Below are 14,450 nucleotides of genomic sequence, written 5' to 3' on the forward strand. Positions count from 1 at the left end.
CATCTGAACTTTCTGTAGAATACTTCAATTTTCCCATTAATATAATGCATACCCAGCTCGCTAACGAAGAACACTCAAAAGATTTCTTTCTTTCTTTCTTTCTTCTTCTTCTTCTTTTTTTTTTTTGGTAAGACTAACAATCATTTCCATTAAAAAATAAGGAAGAAGGCAATAACTGTTTCTTACAGTGACCATTTAAATGGCGTTTGCGTCAAAACCAAACCACATTGAGATACCACCTTACACCAGTTAGGATGGCCAAAATTAGCAAGACAGGAAACAACATGTGCTGGAGGGGATGTGGAGAAAGGGGAACCCTCTTACACTGTTGGCGGGAATGCAAGTTGGTGCAGCCTCTTTGGAGAACAGTGTGGAGATTCCTCAAGAAATTAAATATAGAGCTTCCCTATGACCCTGCAATTGCACTACTGAGTATCTACCCCAAAGATACAGCTGTCGTGAAAAGAAGGGCCATCTGTACCCCAATGTTTATAGCAGCAATGGCCACGGTTGCCAAACTGTGGAAAGAACCGAGATGCCCTTCAACGGACAAATGGATAAGGAAGATATGGTCCATGTACTCTATGGAGTATTATGCCTCCATCTGAAAGGATGAATACCCAACTTTTGTATTAACATGGGCAGGACTGGAAGAGATGCTGAGTGAACTACGTCAAGCAGAGAGAGTCAATTATCATATAGCTTCACTTACTTGTGGAACATAAGAAATAACACAGAGGACATGGGGAGATGGAGAGGAGAAGGGAGTTGGGGGAAATTGGAGAGGGAGACAAACCATGAGAGACTATGGACTCTGAAAAACAATGAGGGTTTTAAAAGGGTCGGGTGGGAGGTTGGGTGAGTCTCGTGGTGGGTATTAGGAGGGCATGTATTGCATGGAACACTGGGTGTGGTACCTAAATAATGAATTATGGTACACTGAAAAGAAATTTTAAAATAAATAAATAAATAAATGGCCTTGGGGAGGGTGTCTGCTTTAGAAATTTAGGGATGCGTGTTCAAAAAAAATTAAAAAACTAAATGAAAGGAGTAACACTATATATGCAATGTGTTTGCATGTACACGCACATTTGTAAAATAATAAAGACTTTACCTGTTTTGCCAGTTACTTCCGTAGGGTGCCAGAGCTCCCTGGTTTCATTGACCCTCTCCTCCCTTCCTCTGTGAGGGCCCCTGCCCCTTATTCCCACCTCGCCCCTTAGGTATGGCCCCCTGCTTTCTCCGTACTTCGCCTTGGGCCTCCAGTTCCACAGAGTTCCCTTCCCACGTGGCCAGGCCACCTGCCCAACCCCCACTTCCGAGTTCCCGCAACGTCCCAGGCCCCAGTGCTGCCGCCTGTGTTCCTTCCTCTTCCTGGGACACGATCTCGCTGTTCCTAGACCCGATTCACTCCGTGCCTGCTGGAACCCATCCGGGAATACCTCTTGTGGGAACTGCGCGCACCACGAGCACCACGTGCGACCCTAAAGCCCCTAAACTCTCCCGCCCGTCCGGGCCACATGCACTGGAACCGGGCCGGCCAGGTGCGGCCTCTGGTGCACACGGATCCAAAATGACCGAAGGCAAGCCGCCACCACGGATTAGGAGGCCCCAGCTCAAACCCTGGGCCAACCCACTCGCTGCAACTCTGCCTCTCTCTGGGAGGAAGTGTAGGTGTGTGAGCCGGGGACCCGGAGCGAGCCGCGCCCTCGGGCGGGCGCGGTCAAAACGCCACGGCCTGCGCAGCCCCGAGGGCCCCGCGTAGCTCTCCCGAGCCAAGGTTCTCAGGAGCGGGCCGGGGAAAAGACGTTAGCGGGAGGAGTTAGCGGCTGTTGGGGAAACGGGTTTGCGGAAACAGTCCCTTCCAAAACCCGGGCCACCGCGGGGTGGGCCGCCTTCTTCCCTCCCAGGCCGGGGGCGCCGGCCTGAAGGGGCTCGTGTGCTGAGGGCTACCGCCTGCCCCGGCACGCCCGGGGATCCGTGGGGATCCGGGGGCCGCCGCCCGTTGGCCCCGCCCGGCCCTGAACCCCCAGGGATCGCGGCGCGTCAGCCCGGAGCGTGTCAGGTGAGGAGGTCGTCATGGCGATGCGGCTCCCGGGCGCGCACGCCCGCTGCGGTTGGCATGGAAGCGGCCCCCGCGAGGCCCGGGAGCGCCGCTGATTGGCTGATTCAACAGACGCGGGGGGGTTGAAAGTAATTAGCGCTGAGCGCCGTGGCCACCGCGGCTAGGAGCCCGGCGCCCCCGCTGGAATCTATTAACACCTCGTCCCCTCCCGCCCCGCCCCGCCCCCGCCCCGCCCCCTCCGGCGGCCCCTCATTCCCAATCCCCGTGTGTACTTGCTAATTGTTCGAGACTTATATAAAGATATAAGGCTGAGAAGAGCGAGGCCCGCTGTGGGTTCCAAGCAGGTTTTGGGGCCTTGTATCTGGTGGAAGGAGGGCCGCGGAGGAGAACCTCGCTTGTCATTTGGGAAGGGGACTTACTTTCCCGCAGTGATGTATCCTGGATCTTTGGTTTGCAGGGAGGTGGGGAGAGCGGTGGGAGTAGGAGGGATGAGACAAACATCGCAGTCAGAAAAGACTCGGGCTTGCAGTTTTAGACTCCCCAGTTAACGTGGGGTTTAGTGACCTTGCTTGGAGCTTTGTGAGGATTAATCTCTCCCTCCAGCCTCAACCAGGTCTTGGAAAAAAGCCCGGAGAGATTCAAATCACTGTTTTGATTCGAAGGGGCTTTGATTGCTTGCACCAAGGCTCATGCCCTTCCTTGCAGCCTTAATAATTGCAGCGGTCATATGTGTTCTGCTCTCTCTCCTAGACATTCACTGCATGCTTGGAGCCCATGGTGGAAGAGGTTGACTAACCATTGGCTTGTCTGTTTCTCCTTCCCTGATTAGTTGCATTGTGTGGAGACTGAGGGTATGCATCGCAGCAGCTCCAAGAGCGGAGTAGCCCTAGCTCCAGTGTCTCGAGGTCCTGATGCCTGTCAGATGATAACCAGAGCCCAGCTCGGCCAGGATCCCCCACAAAGAACAGTCCTAGGGGTGCTAACTGAGAATGGACAGTACAGGAGGCCCTGTGGCCAGGTAATGACTGAGAACTGCTGTGGAAGTTGGTCGTTGAGGGCTATCATGCCATGGTGGGAGATGGGTTTCTCTTGGAGTTTTACCCGCAAATATCTTCGAGTATTCCAGCCTTGAAATCTGGACTCTAGGGACACTGGTTTTGTTAAAGATCACTTTGGTCCGTTTTTCCACTAGAAATAGTGAATAATTATTTATATTATTTATTCCAATAGCAAGGAAATAGGTCTAGGAACTGTTTAAATTAAGTATAGGTAAAGCTATTTAAGTGCTGGGCAAAGAGGAAGAATTAATGTACCAAAATAAACTATGAAACTGGGGTTCCTCTAGATCAGAGTGGTGTTCAGTCTGAACTGATCTAGAATCAGTCAGACTGATCTAGACTGTGCCTGAGGCAATCTTGAATAATCTTTGCTATGTTCATTGGAGGTGATGTTAGAATCCAGATTGGAAAAAGCTAAGCTAAATTACTTCCAAAAGTGTGCTTTGAAAGTAGACATCTCCCCAGGACTGACCAAAGGCAGCTGGGCAAATTGATCATGGGACATTAGATATTAGTTGCTTATGCTTAACTTATCATAGGTATCTCCCTTAACAGATTGGAAACAAAATCAGACACTTAAGAATGCAAACGAGGGGTCTGGATCCTTAAGAATGAATTTTGGGATAGAAAAAAGCTTCCCTGAGTCCGTTATTAGATAAGCCTCTTGTAACTATGCCTTAAGCTTTTAATTCCCATTGTAGTGGAATGATGCTGGCAATAGTATAGTGAAGTACGTAGGCCAGGAATTCTTCCAATTTAGCAGGTGAGAAAATTTCAGAGGTTTAGGAAATGTTTAAAAAAAAAAAAAAAAAAGCATGGTAGAGACCAGATTAGAAGCCCTTCATTCACTGACCGTCCATGCCTCTTGGTGGCATCTGATTAGTTGGGGAGAAATACCCAAAGTGATCTGTTCAAAGCTTTGGGAATAAAATTAAAGTAGTTTTAACAAACAATATGCTTAGCAGTATTTACTTTTTTAAACTTTTTTTTTTAAAGATTTTTATTTATTTATTTGACAGAGAGAGATCACAAGTAGAGAGGCAGGGAGAGAGAGAGAAAGAGAGAGAGAGAGAGAGAGGGAAGCAGGCTCCCTGCTGAGCAGAGAGCCCGATGCAGGACTTGATCCTAGGACCCCTAGGACCTGAGATCATGACCTGAGCCGAAGGCAGCAGCTTAACCCTCTGAGCCACCCAGGCGCCCTACTTTTTTAAACTTTTAAACGAAAACCTGATTCTTACGAATCGTCAGTTCTGCCCATGCTGTCCAGGGTCTCTTTAAATTCGTAATGATTAGTTAACCTTTTATGTTGCCTCGTACTACTTCTACATTTCCCTGCTCTATTCCTCTACAACCTCCTTGGAAATCTGTTTTCTAGATTTCTTTTTAATCCTCCCAAACCTCTACCTCCATCCTTTCTCTCAGCTCATGACTCTGTTAGCCTATTTTCCTAAAAATATAGAAGCAACGAGAACAGAATTTCCACATGTTCCCTTGTGTCATATACTCTGCCACCCCCATCCTGCTACAAGACTTAACATGTCCCTGCTCATATACAAGGTGAACCCCCTCACCCCTATGTGCAGGATACCTTATGCCTTCTTGCCTCTTAGGATCTCATTTCTGGCAACTCTCCTTTCTCTCCTCAGTCTTGTCTAGTAAGTCAAACTCCTAAGCATGCAAATTTATTGTATTTTTTTTCCATCTTAAAACCCTTTTAACTACAAAGCTCTTTGCAGTAACTGTCCACTTTATAGCAATAATTTGAGAGTATATCTATCCTGCTCAACTATAAGCTCTATCAGGACGAAGACTGGGATGTCAAGTTCACTGCTGTAGTCTCAGTGCTTAGCACAGTGTCTGGCCAGGGTAGCATGCAAGTATTTGCTGAATGAATACTCTCTGTCTCTAATTCTTCTTTCCTCATTTGATTGATCTAGCAGCATTTGACACAGTTGATTATTCCTTATTCCTTGAAACAATTTCTTCAGTCAGCCTAGAGAACACTACTTTCTCCTGGTTTTCCACCTACCTCATGGGCTGTTCCTCCTCAATATCTAAAAGAGTGCTCTAGGACTTGGTATTTGATCTGAATCAGCACTCACTCCCTTAGCAACCTCTCAAGCCTCTTAGCATTAAATGCCATCTATCTGTTGATGACTCATACTTTAATCTCTGGTCTGGACCTCTTAGCTATATTACAGATGCCCATATTCGGCAGCCTACTTAACATCTCCCCTTGGATCCAAGGGAATCAGTAGACATCTCAAATTTGTGCAAAATCAAACACTAACCCTAGACCCAAACAGCTGTTGCAAAGTCTTCCTCATCTCAGTAAATGGAATATTCACCCTATTATTCAGCCCAGAAACCTTTGTCGTCTTTGACTCTTTTTCTCCCACCCCACATCTAATTTGCCGAGAAAATACTTTTGGCTCTACTTTTTAAAATGTCTAGAATCTCTACTTCTCAGACTTTATTACTACTACACTGGTTCAGATCCCTATTGTGTCTCATCAAGAATTTGCAGGTTTAATAACTGGTCACCTTACTTGCTCTCTAAACATATATACAGCCAGGGCAATCTTATTAAGACATAAATCAGATCATAACACTCCTCCTCCATGGCTGTTCCAGTGGCTTCCCACCTCTGAGCTGTAGACAGTCTTAAATAGTCTATGGTAAGGCCTTCCTGATCTGGCTTCTCTTGTTTTTCTGACTTCGTGACCTATACCCCTTTCTTTCTCATTCTGTCCTCTGCTCCTTGCTTGGTCTTTAAGACACACTTGAATGTCAGGGTATTTACCCATGCTGTTCCTCTGCTCAGAATGCTCTTACCCCCTATCTGTGTGACTTACTCCCTTACCTCATTTTGTATCTTTGCTTACTTCTATCCTCTTCATTAGGACCCTTCCTGGCCATACTATTTAAAATGTCAAGGACTCTCTTTTCCCTGTATTATTCTCCTCTAAAGCACTGAACACACCATCTGACGTAACATGTCTTATCTTATTTATCTTCCCCCCATACCCTATGCTAGAATGTGAACTGCATGAAGGCAGCCCTTCTTGAATGTTTAATTCCTGTCTAAATTCTGAGCACCTAGAACAATGTATGGTACATAATAGATGCTCAAGAATGCATGTATATCTCAACCCTGGTAGATATGTCGCTGGAGCAAAAGCCAAACTTGGTAGTGACTTGGAATCATGGTTCTAGTAACTTGGTGATTTTGGTCCTTTATATATTCCCTAGTTTTTTGTTTGTTTGTTTTGTTTTTGTTTTTGTTTTTTTAGTATTAACCATAAAGAATTCTTTCTTAGGGTGCCTAGATGGTTCAGTCAGTTAAGCATTTGCCTTTGGCCCAGGTCATGATCCCAGGGTCCTGGGACTGAGCTCTGAGTTGGGCTCCCTCTCATCAGGGAGCCTGATTCTCTACCCCCTCCCCACTTATGCTGTCACTCTCACTTTCTCTCAGCTGTCTTCGGCTCGGGTCATGATCCCAGCGTCCTGGGATCGAGTCCCACATCGGGCTCCTTGCTCGGCGGGGAGCCTGCTTCTCCCTCTGCCTCTGCCTGCCATTCTGTCTGCCTGTGCTTGCCCTCTCTCTCTCTCTGATAAATAAATAAAAAAATTCTTAAAAATAAATAAGTAAATAAATAAATAAAATCTTAAAATTTTTTTTCTTACTAGAAACCAAATATTTAACTGGCTAGATAGAAGGGAAAACACATACTAACTTGAAAGTAGCTTCAAAAGTAAACAACAAGATTAATTACTAGCAGTCAAATATGAATATAGTAGCCAGACCTTACATTTGCATAAATATAACTCAGATTCATAAACCTTGCCCACCTGTTCTGGTTCAGCTGACCTTCAGGCTGTCCACAATGACTCACCTTAATGTGCTTATTCACGGAGGAGGTGTACATAGTCGTTCCCACTGCTAATGCTATAGGAATAAATAGAAGGGAGAAGCGATTGAGAGGTAGGTTTCCCCAAGGGTAATTACACTGTGTCATGCAAGAGATTCTGAGGCATTGTAAGAGCAGTTAGTAGTACGAGTTTCTAAACTGATCATGTTTCTAAATATCTGGGTATAAAATGGGAACTTTATAAAGGCGCTTACTAAAAGCTGTTTAAGGAAGAAGACTACAGGAACTCAGTGACTGTGTGTCAAGAGCTTTGCTGGGTACTTATACAGTCCTGTAAGGTTAGAGGTATGAAAGCCAATTAACAATCTCCTTCCCCCCTACCTATTTCATTTTGGAGGAAAGCTATAGTTTCTCTTTTTTCTATAATCTTGAGTCCCCTTCGATAATTATGCGAGGAAGATGACAAATTAGAGGTAGCTCTTTTCCCAAATGTCACATGTAGACAAAGATAAGGAAGAAGTCATACTTCAGAAGCTTCATTTTCTGAATTTAAGTTGCAGATCTAGATGTTTCCATTTAAGACTGTTCTCCTCTTCCCAGCCTGCTGGTTTGAGTCACACAGGCTTACATCACCTATATGGTCTTTGGGGTGGCCTCTAACAGAAAACTTAACCCTCTCCTAGGGGATCACAACAATCAGGTGTTTCTCTGGATCAGAAAATGTCTTCCCTCCAGCTGGAAAGAACGTGCTCTCTGACTGCACAGTCCAGGTGCCAGCCAAGCAAGTATTTGATATCTACATGGATGAGCCTGAGCAGGGGGACAGAGACGACGGCACAGGGAAAGATGGGATGGCATTTGAGAATATGTATGAGGTAGACACCAGCGCACTCAAGTCAGACCTTCACTTCCTGCTGGATTTTAACACAGGTAATCTGACTCACCTCAGGCCGACAGGACCCTATATCCATAATTGCCTGCTGTATTCAGTAGCATGTAACTAGCAGGAGAAATCCATGAAGTAAAGTCTTACTTTCACAACTGCCTGTGGAGGGCTAGTGGATGGAATGAATTTTTAAATTGGATGTCTTACCTGGTCATGTTGAACCCCCGCAGTTTCTCCAATGGTGGTAGACTCATATCTCCATTCCCAGTCTGAAGATGCTTCAGATTTTGGTACAGATGTGATAAACGTGACTGAATATGCTGAAGAAATTCATCAGTATCTTAGAGAAGCTGAAGTGAGTTTTCCCAAATTCTGTTTCAACTTCCAGCATTCAAAACAATAATAAGAAAGTTATAAACTCTTGGCCAAAACCACTAGTGAATAGCATTCTTATGACATCTAAACATAGGACTGTCTATGAAAGGTAATAGTTATGGGGCACCTGGGTGGCTCAGTTGGTTGGGCATCCAACTCTTGATTTCACCTTACTTTAAAATCTCAGGGTCCTGGGATTGAGCCCCGCTCAATCTTGCTCAATCCTTACTCAGTGGGGAGTCTGCTGGGGATTCTCTCTCCCAAATAAATAAATCTTAAAAAAAAAACCCTGGGGTGCCTGGGTGGCTCAGTTGTTAAGCAGCTGCTTCCGGCCCAGGTCATGATCCCCGGGTTCTGGGATCGAGCCCTGTGTCAGGCTCCCTGCTTGACGGGAAGCCTGCTTCTCCCTCTGCCACTCCCCCTGCTTATGTGCTCTGTCTCTCTCTTGCTATCTCTCTCTTTGTCAAATAAATAAATAAAATATTTTAAATAATAATAATAATAATAATAGTTGTGAGGCAAGTAGCAATTACTTGCACTATTTCTCCATGAGGCTTTATACATTAGGTATTTCACTCTTAGGAATAACCCATATTGCTATCCCCCTGCTTTAAGTTAATTATTTGTTACCTAATTGTATTACAGAACCAGAATTTCATACTTTATTCCACATAGTAAAGATGTACTTGGCTCTTGATCAGTTTCTTCCTAACCTTTGCTCACAAGATCCTTTTTTAAATAGCAACTGTACCATGGAGTGATCTTTCTGACATAGCAAGTATTTAAGTATCAGAACTCTTTTCCCAAACAGATAAGACACAGGCCCAAAGCACACTACATGAGGAAGCAACCAGACATCACAGAAAGCATGCGAATGATTTTGGTGGACTGGCTCGTTGAGGTCGGTGAAGAGTATAAGCTTCGAGCAGAGACTCTCTACCTGGCTGTCAACTTCCTGGACAGGTTTCTTTCATGCATGTCTGTTCTGAGAGGGAAATTGCAGCTTGTAGGAACAGCAGCCATTCTTCTGGCTTCGTAAGTGTTCTTTCAGCTTAAATAATGTCAAACTGCAACCTGTCAAAACACTTGATTTTCTTTCCATTTATTGAAGAAATAAATGGGAGCAGTGCTCCCATTATCGAGCAGTGCTCGATAATTAAAGCTTATTCATGCCTCCCTTGATAAAATATCATCATTTTTGCAGCATTTATTGAGAAACTGAATCTTAACACATGTTCACTCTTTAATTCAGATGTTTAACATTTATAGCAGCAAGTTCAGTATCATGACGGAGGCAGCCATCAGCTCTAATTCAAGACCCAATTTAACTATTTTGCAGTGCGGTCTTTTGACTACATTCTAATACAAAAATATTTTAGTTATATAAAAGATTTTGGTTATACAAAAGCCAACTTTGTGATCTTGCAAATGACCGGTAAGAACACAATTTATTTGGTTACAGTGAACAAACTATCATTTTGTACAAAAAAGAGCTGGCTTAGGCCTGAACTGCCTTAAATTCAGTGACCTGTTGGTGGATGGCAGTTTCTTTGATTCTTCTAGTCTCAGACATTCTAGTCATTAATGTCTAGAAACTTGCCAACTACAGATAACAGAAACAAAAGCAAGAGCAAAAAAGTTGATAACAATGGAATTATATCATTATCTTACTCTTGGATCCCTAGCATCATTTGCTTATTCAGTAGAGATTTCTGAACATCTTTTTATTTTTATTATTTATTTCTTCTGAACATGATCTTTCTTAAGATCTAAGATCTAAGGCGTTGTTGTTCTGTGATAGTGTTTAATATAACATTGTTTTCCACAAGATGAGTGGGGCTCATAGAATTAAGATGAGTTTATCTGTGTGTGTCATTCAGAATCTTTCACCATATCAGAGGTCAAACCCCAAAATTCTCAGGTGGAAATTGTTTCTGTTACTCCTGGTAGCAGTAAGTACAACATAGCCTTGTAATACTCATGTTCTTGTTCTGGCATCACTAGGTATGAGATCTCTAATATTTTCAATCCAGTACCATTTAATGATATTTAAGTGGATATGTGGGTATGAAGTAAACAAGTCTGCAAGGGCCATGCAAAAGGCTGGTTGTGATAACATAGGAAGGAACCCTATAGGTTCCAAGCTTTACTTTCAAAAACTCTTTACCCTTCATAGGAAATATGAAGAAATATATCCACCTGAAGTAGACGAATTTGTCTACATAACTGATGATACTTATACCAAACGCCAACTGCTAAGAATGGAACACTTGCTCCTCAAGGTCCTGGCTTTTGATCTCACAGTGCCAACCACCAACCAGTTTCTCCTTCAGTACTTAAGGAGACAAGGAGTGTGCGTCAGAACGGAGAATCTGGCCAAGGTAAGCCACGTGACTTCTGGGAACTTGGGAGCCAGGGAGATATAAAGTAGCCTTTTCTTTTTCTTTTTTTTTTTTCCAATTTATTTATTTTCAGAAAAACAGTATTCATTATTTTTTCACCACACCCAGTGCTCCATGCAAGCTGTGCCCTCTATAATACCCACCACCTGGTACCCCCAACCTCCCACCCCCCCCGCCACTTCAAACCCCTCAGATTGTTTTTCAGAGTCCATAGTCTCTCATGGTTCACCTCCACTTCCAATTTACCCAAAAGCACATACCCTCCCCAATGTCCATAACCCTACCCCCCTTCTCCCAACCCCCCTCCCCCCAGCAACCCACAGTTTGTTTCGTGAGATAAAGTAGCCTTTTCTGATCATCCTTCAGTTCTTCCTTCCTTTTCAATGCTTTGTCTTCGGTCCAGAGGAGCTTTTTAGCAATGGAAGAGAGCTAACTCTAGGATCGTGATTTCTGGTTACAAGACAATACTGTTGATCCTGTTTGACAGACACAGGTTGTCTGATCACCCAACTCTTAAAGGAAATTTAAGTTTGGAAATGGTTCCCTTGTCAAATATAGACCACGTGCAGGCAACTCCTCTTCTTAGTTTACAGAATGGGAAAAAAGTAAATGCAGTTTGATTTGGCACCAGTCTTCTAACATATGAAGTAGTAAAGCCTTATTTGGTTATCTGGGGTTACAGGACTTTAGTGGAAGGCACTGAAGTACTGGTTCAGAACACTTGGTGACCAGCCACTGTGATCTAGTATATCTGGTATGTTTATGCTACTCAAAGAGTAATAAGGATGTATGTAGACATTTCCCAGTGTGTTTCTTCTAATCTCACAGGTACTCTAGCCTCTGAACCACATGCATTTGCTGGTATTATAATTAATAACTTCAGCATGGTCATAGTTTTGCCATTGGCCAAAGACTCTAATCCCACTCCAGTGGCAGAACAATGCTTCTTTACGTGACTAGCATGCATCAGTACTACTAATATAAGACAAGAAAAGTAACCTAATACTGTGCAGGTGGGCCAAATCCTTGTATACTGACATTTACTACAGCATAAATGTTATTCCGGTTATGGACAGGCATAGCAATTATTAACCCAGTGAATAATTTTGAGCATCTGTTTCTGTCTGCTCGTCACTGGATACAGGATAAACAAAGATAAGACAGTTTTTTCCCTTGATGTTTTTAGATTGACCTGTAACCTTAGTCAAATTTCTAATTCCCCTGGAATTTTCTCTCTTGTGCTTAGTATGTAGCAGAACTGAGTCTACTTGAAGCTGACCCATTCTTGAAATATCTTCCTTCATTGATAGCAGCAGCAGCTTATTGCCTGGCAAACTATACCGTGAACAGGCACTTCTGGGTAAGATTCTAACTACTTTCTAGATGAAATTTAAGGCCTATCTAGGATTCTATTCAGTAACTCTCAGGGCTCAGAATGGACTGGCCTTTTAAGAGGGAAAGTTAGTTTGATAAGGAACCGATTGTCTTGCCAACAGATGGCAACATGCCATGGAGCCTTGCAGGTCAGCATTTATGGCTTTGACTCAATGGCCTTGAGTAGAGATTGCAGGAAGTCAAGGAGATGGTGTGGCATGCTTATTCAGAAGAAGCAGGCCTGGAAACCTCAATGCCCACTTCACACGAGAATGCCTTTGTGGTGCAAGCATTGAGCACTTCAACCAAACATTGTTGACTTTTGTCCTCTGTGTGTTAAACAACCTGGATCCAATAGGATGGTCAGAAGGTTGCATCAAGTTTTCGGGGAAACAGGGCAGGTAGTGCTGCCTCTTAGTCCAAGAAGACACAAGACTGGAAATGGGCCCCTCGATTTGGTTCTGAAGGCTCACTTTTGTGCTAAAAGAAGTGAGGTATCTACTTTTATTTTCTAGAATACTTATTTACTATTCTGCATTCACTAAGAATCTTTCATATATAAGATGTAAATAGAGGCTCTTTAGGGACCAGTAGAAATCCTGCCCATGAGAGAATCAGTATAAATAACCTGGCCCCAAACTGAGCATTATAAACACACAATATGAGAGATGCCTGGGTGGCTCAATTGATTGGGCTGCTGCCTTCAGCTTGGGTCATGATCCTGGGGTCCTGGGATCAAGTCCCGCCTCGGGCTTCTTGCTCAGCGAGGAGCCTGCTTCTCTCTCTGCCTCTGCCTGCCGTTCTGCCTGCTTGTGGGTGCTCGTTCTCTCTCTCTGACAAATAAATAAATAAATAAAATCTTTTTAAAAAATTACATAATATGAGCAAATGAAGAACTCTGGCTCTTCTTCCTAATATTTCACTTCTAAAGTCACTGACAGAGGATTACAGTTTCTTTTGAGATGACTGTGGATACTTCCTAAGTAATTAAATTTCCTTTATTTCACAGGTTTTTTTTTTTAATCTCACAGTTTTAATCTTCAGCTTTCTGATATAAAGTTATATGACACAGTTTTTTTCTTTTGTCTTGATTAGCCAGAAACCCTTGCTGCCTTTACAGGCTATTCATTAAATGAAATTGTGCCTTGCCTGAGTGAACTACACAAAGCGTGCCTTGATATACCTCATCGACCTCAGCAAGCAATTAGGGAGAAGTATAAGGCTTCAAAGTAAGTTTCTGAAATTTTCTTCTCTAGGCTTACTAATTTAAAGCTTTAATAGGTTATAGTCATGTCAGAACGAAAATAGAACAAATCAGAAATCTTGTGCTAGTCTTGCATGTTAAATCAGGAAAATCAGTATAGAAAGGTCTAGATTTATAATTTGTCAGCCTGGAGTACATACAGTCAGAAAGCTTTCTCTCTTTCTACTGAAACTCCTGGAAAGTTCCATGGCCTGAGATTTTATAAAACTGAAGTCCTTTGGGTCTCATTTCAGGTACATGCACGTGTCTCTGATGGAACCACCTGCGATTCTCCCTCTGCAATAAGTTTCCTTCGGAAGCACTTTCAGAACTTCACCTCCAGATCAACCGAATTCGTCTTAACTTTTATAGGTTTCTGCAGGTTGGGTCAACTAGTGTTGCTCCAAGATAGATGCCATATTTTTAAAAATGTAAATGTAGTTAGGTCCTCTTAGATGTTAGTAGCTTGTAATATCATCTAACATTTTTTAAACAATAAACAAACAAATTGCCTTGTGACCATGTGTTACACTCATTTACTAATTAGGATGGCCCATATGCTCGCCTGGAATTTTAGTGGGGAGCATTCTAAATGTCATCTCTATTTCAAGAATTCTCCTACGCTGGTTTCATAAATCTGACATGCTACTAGGATTAAGTGTTTTGAGGAATTCAGAGATTTTTCATGTTTTGTGAGTGGCCCGCCTGAGACTTTTTCCTTCCTATCACTTTACTCTTCACACAGCTCACCATAAATTGGCCAAGGAAGGAACTCCAAGCTTAGACTCACTGTTGCAGGATATAAACAGGCCCTCTCTATTCTAGCTTTCCTTGAGGACCCTGCAGAGTAAAGACAGTGAACTGAGACTAAATGCAGTCACGTACCTCTGAGGGGTGGCTTACATCTAATCCTAATCCAGGGATGCAACACTCATTTTATAGATACCCTTATGTCAGTTTTGTTTCGTCACCCATCAAGCATATATTTCAGCTGTAGAAGATGCTCCAAGAGGTAGAAAAAGCAAATTTCAACACAGGATGGGACTTCAGAGGAATGAAGCTAACCCCTTACATTTGACCCTTGGGATCTATCCATACTAAGCTCTGCTCTAGCTTAACTCATTCATGATCCTACAGTTCACTGTACGTTCATATATGGCCCCTTGCAACAGCAC

The 14,450-nt window shown here is 43.3% G+C and overlaps 1 protein-coding gene across 3 annotated transcripts; it reads left to right on the forward strand.

The window, feature by feature from the left end:
• The first annotated feature begins 2,367 nt into the window (after positions 1–2,367).
• CCNA1 (cyclin A1) lies at positions 2,368–13,794 on the forward strand. 3 transcript variants are annotated; one of them, XM_044250660.1, is made up of 9 exons: positions 2,368–2,394; positions 2,895–3,083; positions 7,679–7,925; positions 8,112–8,236; positions 9,068–9,291; positions 10,433–10,637; positions 11,905–12,018; positions 13,128–13,261; positions 13,530–13,794. In XM_044250660.1, exons 2-9 carry the CDS (start codon positions 2,919–2,921, stop codon positions 13,579–13,581), a joined length of 1,266 nt encoding a protein of 421 aa, XP_044106595.1. In that variant the 5' UTR covers positions 2,368–2,394; positions 2,895–2,918; the 3' UTR covers positions 13,582–13,794. The 3 variants fall into 3 exon arrangements, with proteins under 3 accessions (XP_044106595.1, XP_044106594.1, XP_044106596.1); XM_044250659.1 differs by lacking the exon at positions 2,368–2,394 and adding an exon at positions 2,413–2,514; XM_044250661.1 differs by lacking the exons at positions 2,368–2,394; positions 11,905–12,018 and adding an exon at positions 2,413–2,514.
• The last annotated feature ends 656 nt before the right edge of the window (positions 13,795–14,450 follow it).

The sequence above is a fragment of the Neovison vison genome, chromosome 5 (assembly GCF_020171115.1).
Source record: "Neovison vison isolate M4711 chromosome 5, ASM_NN_V1, whole genome shotgun sequence".
Classification (NCBI taxonomy): domain Eukaryota; kingdom Metazoa; phylum Chordata; class Mammalia; order Carnivora; family Mustelidae; genus Neogale; species Neogale vison.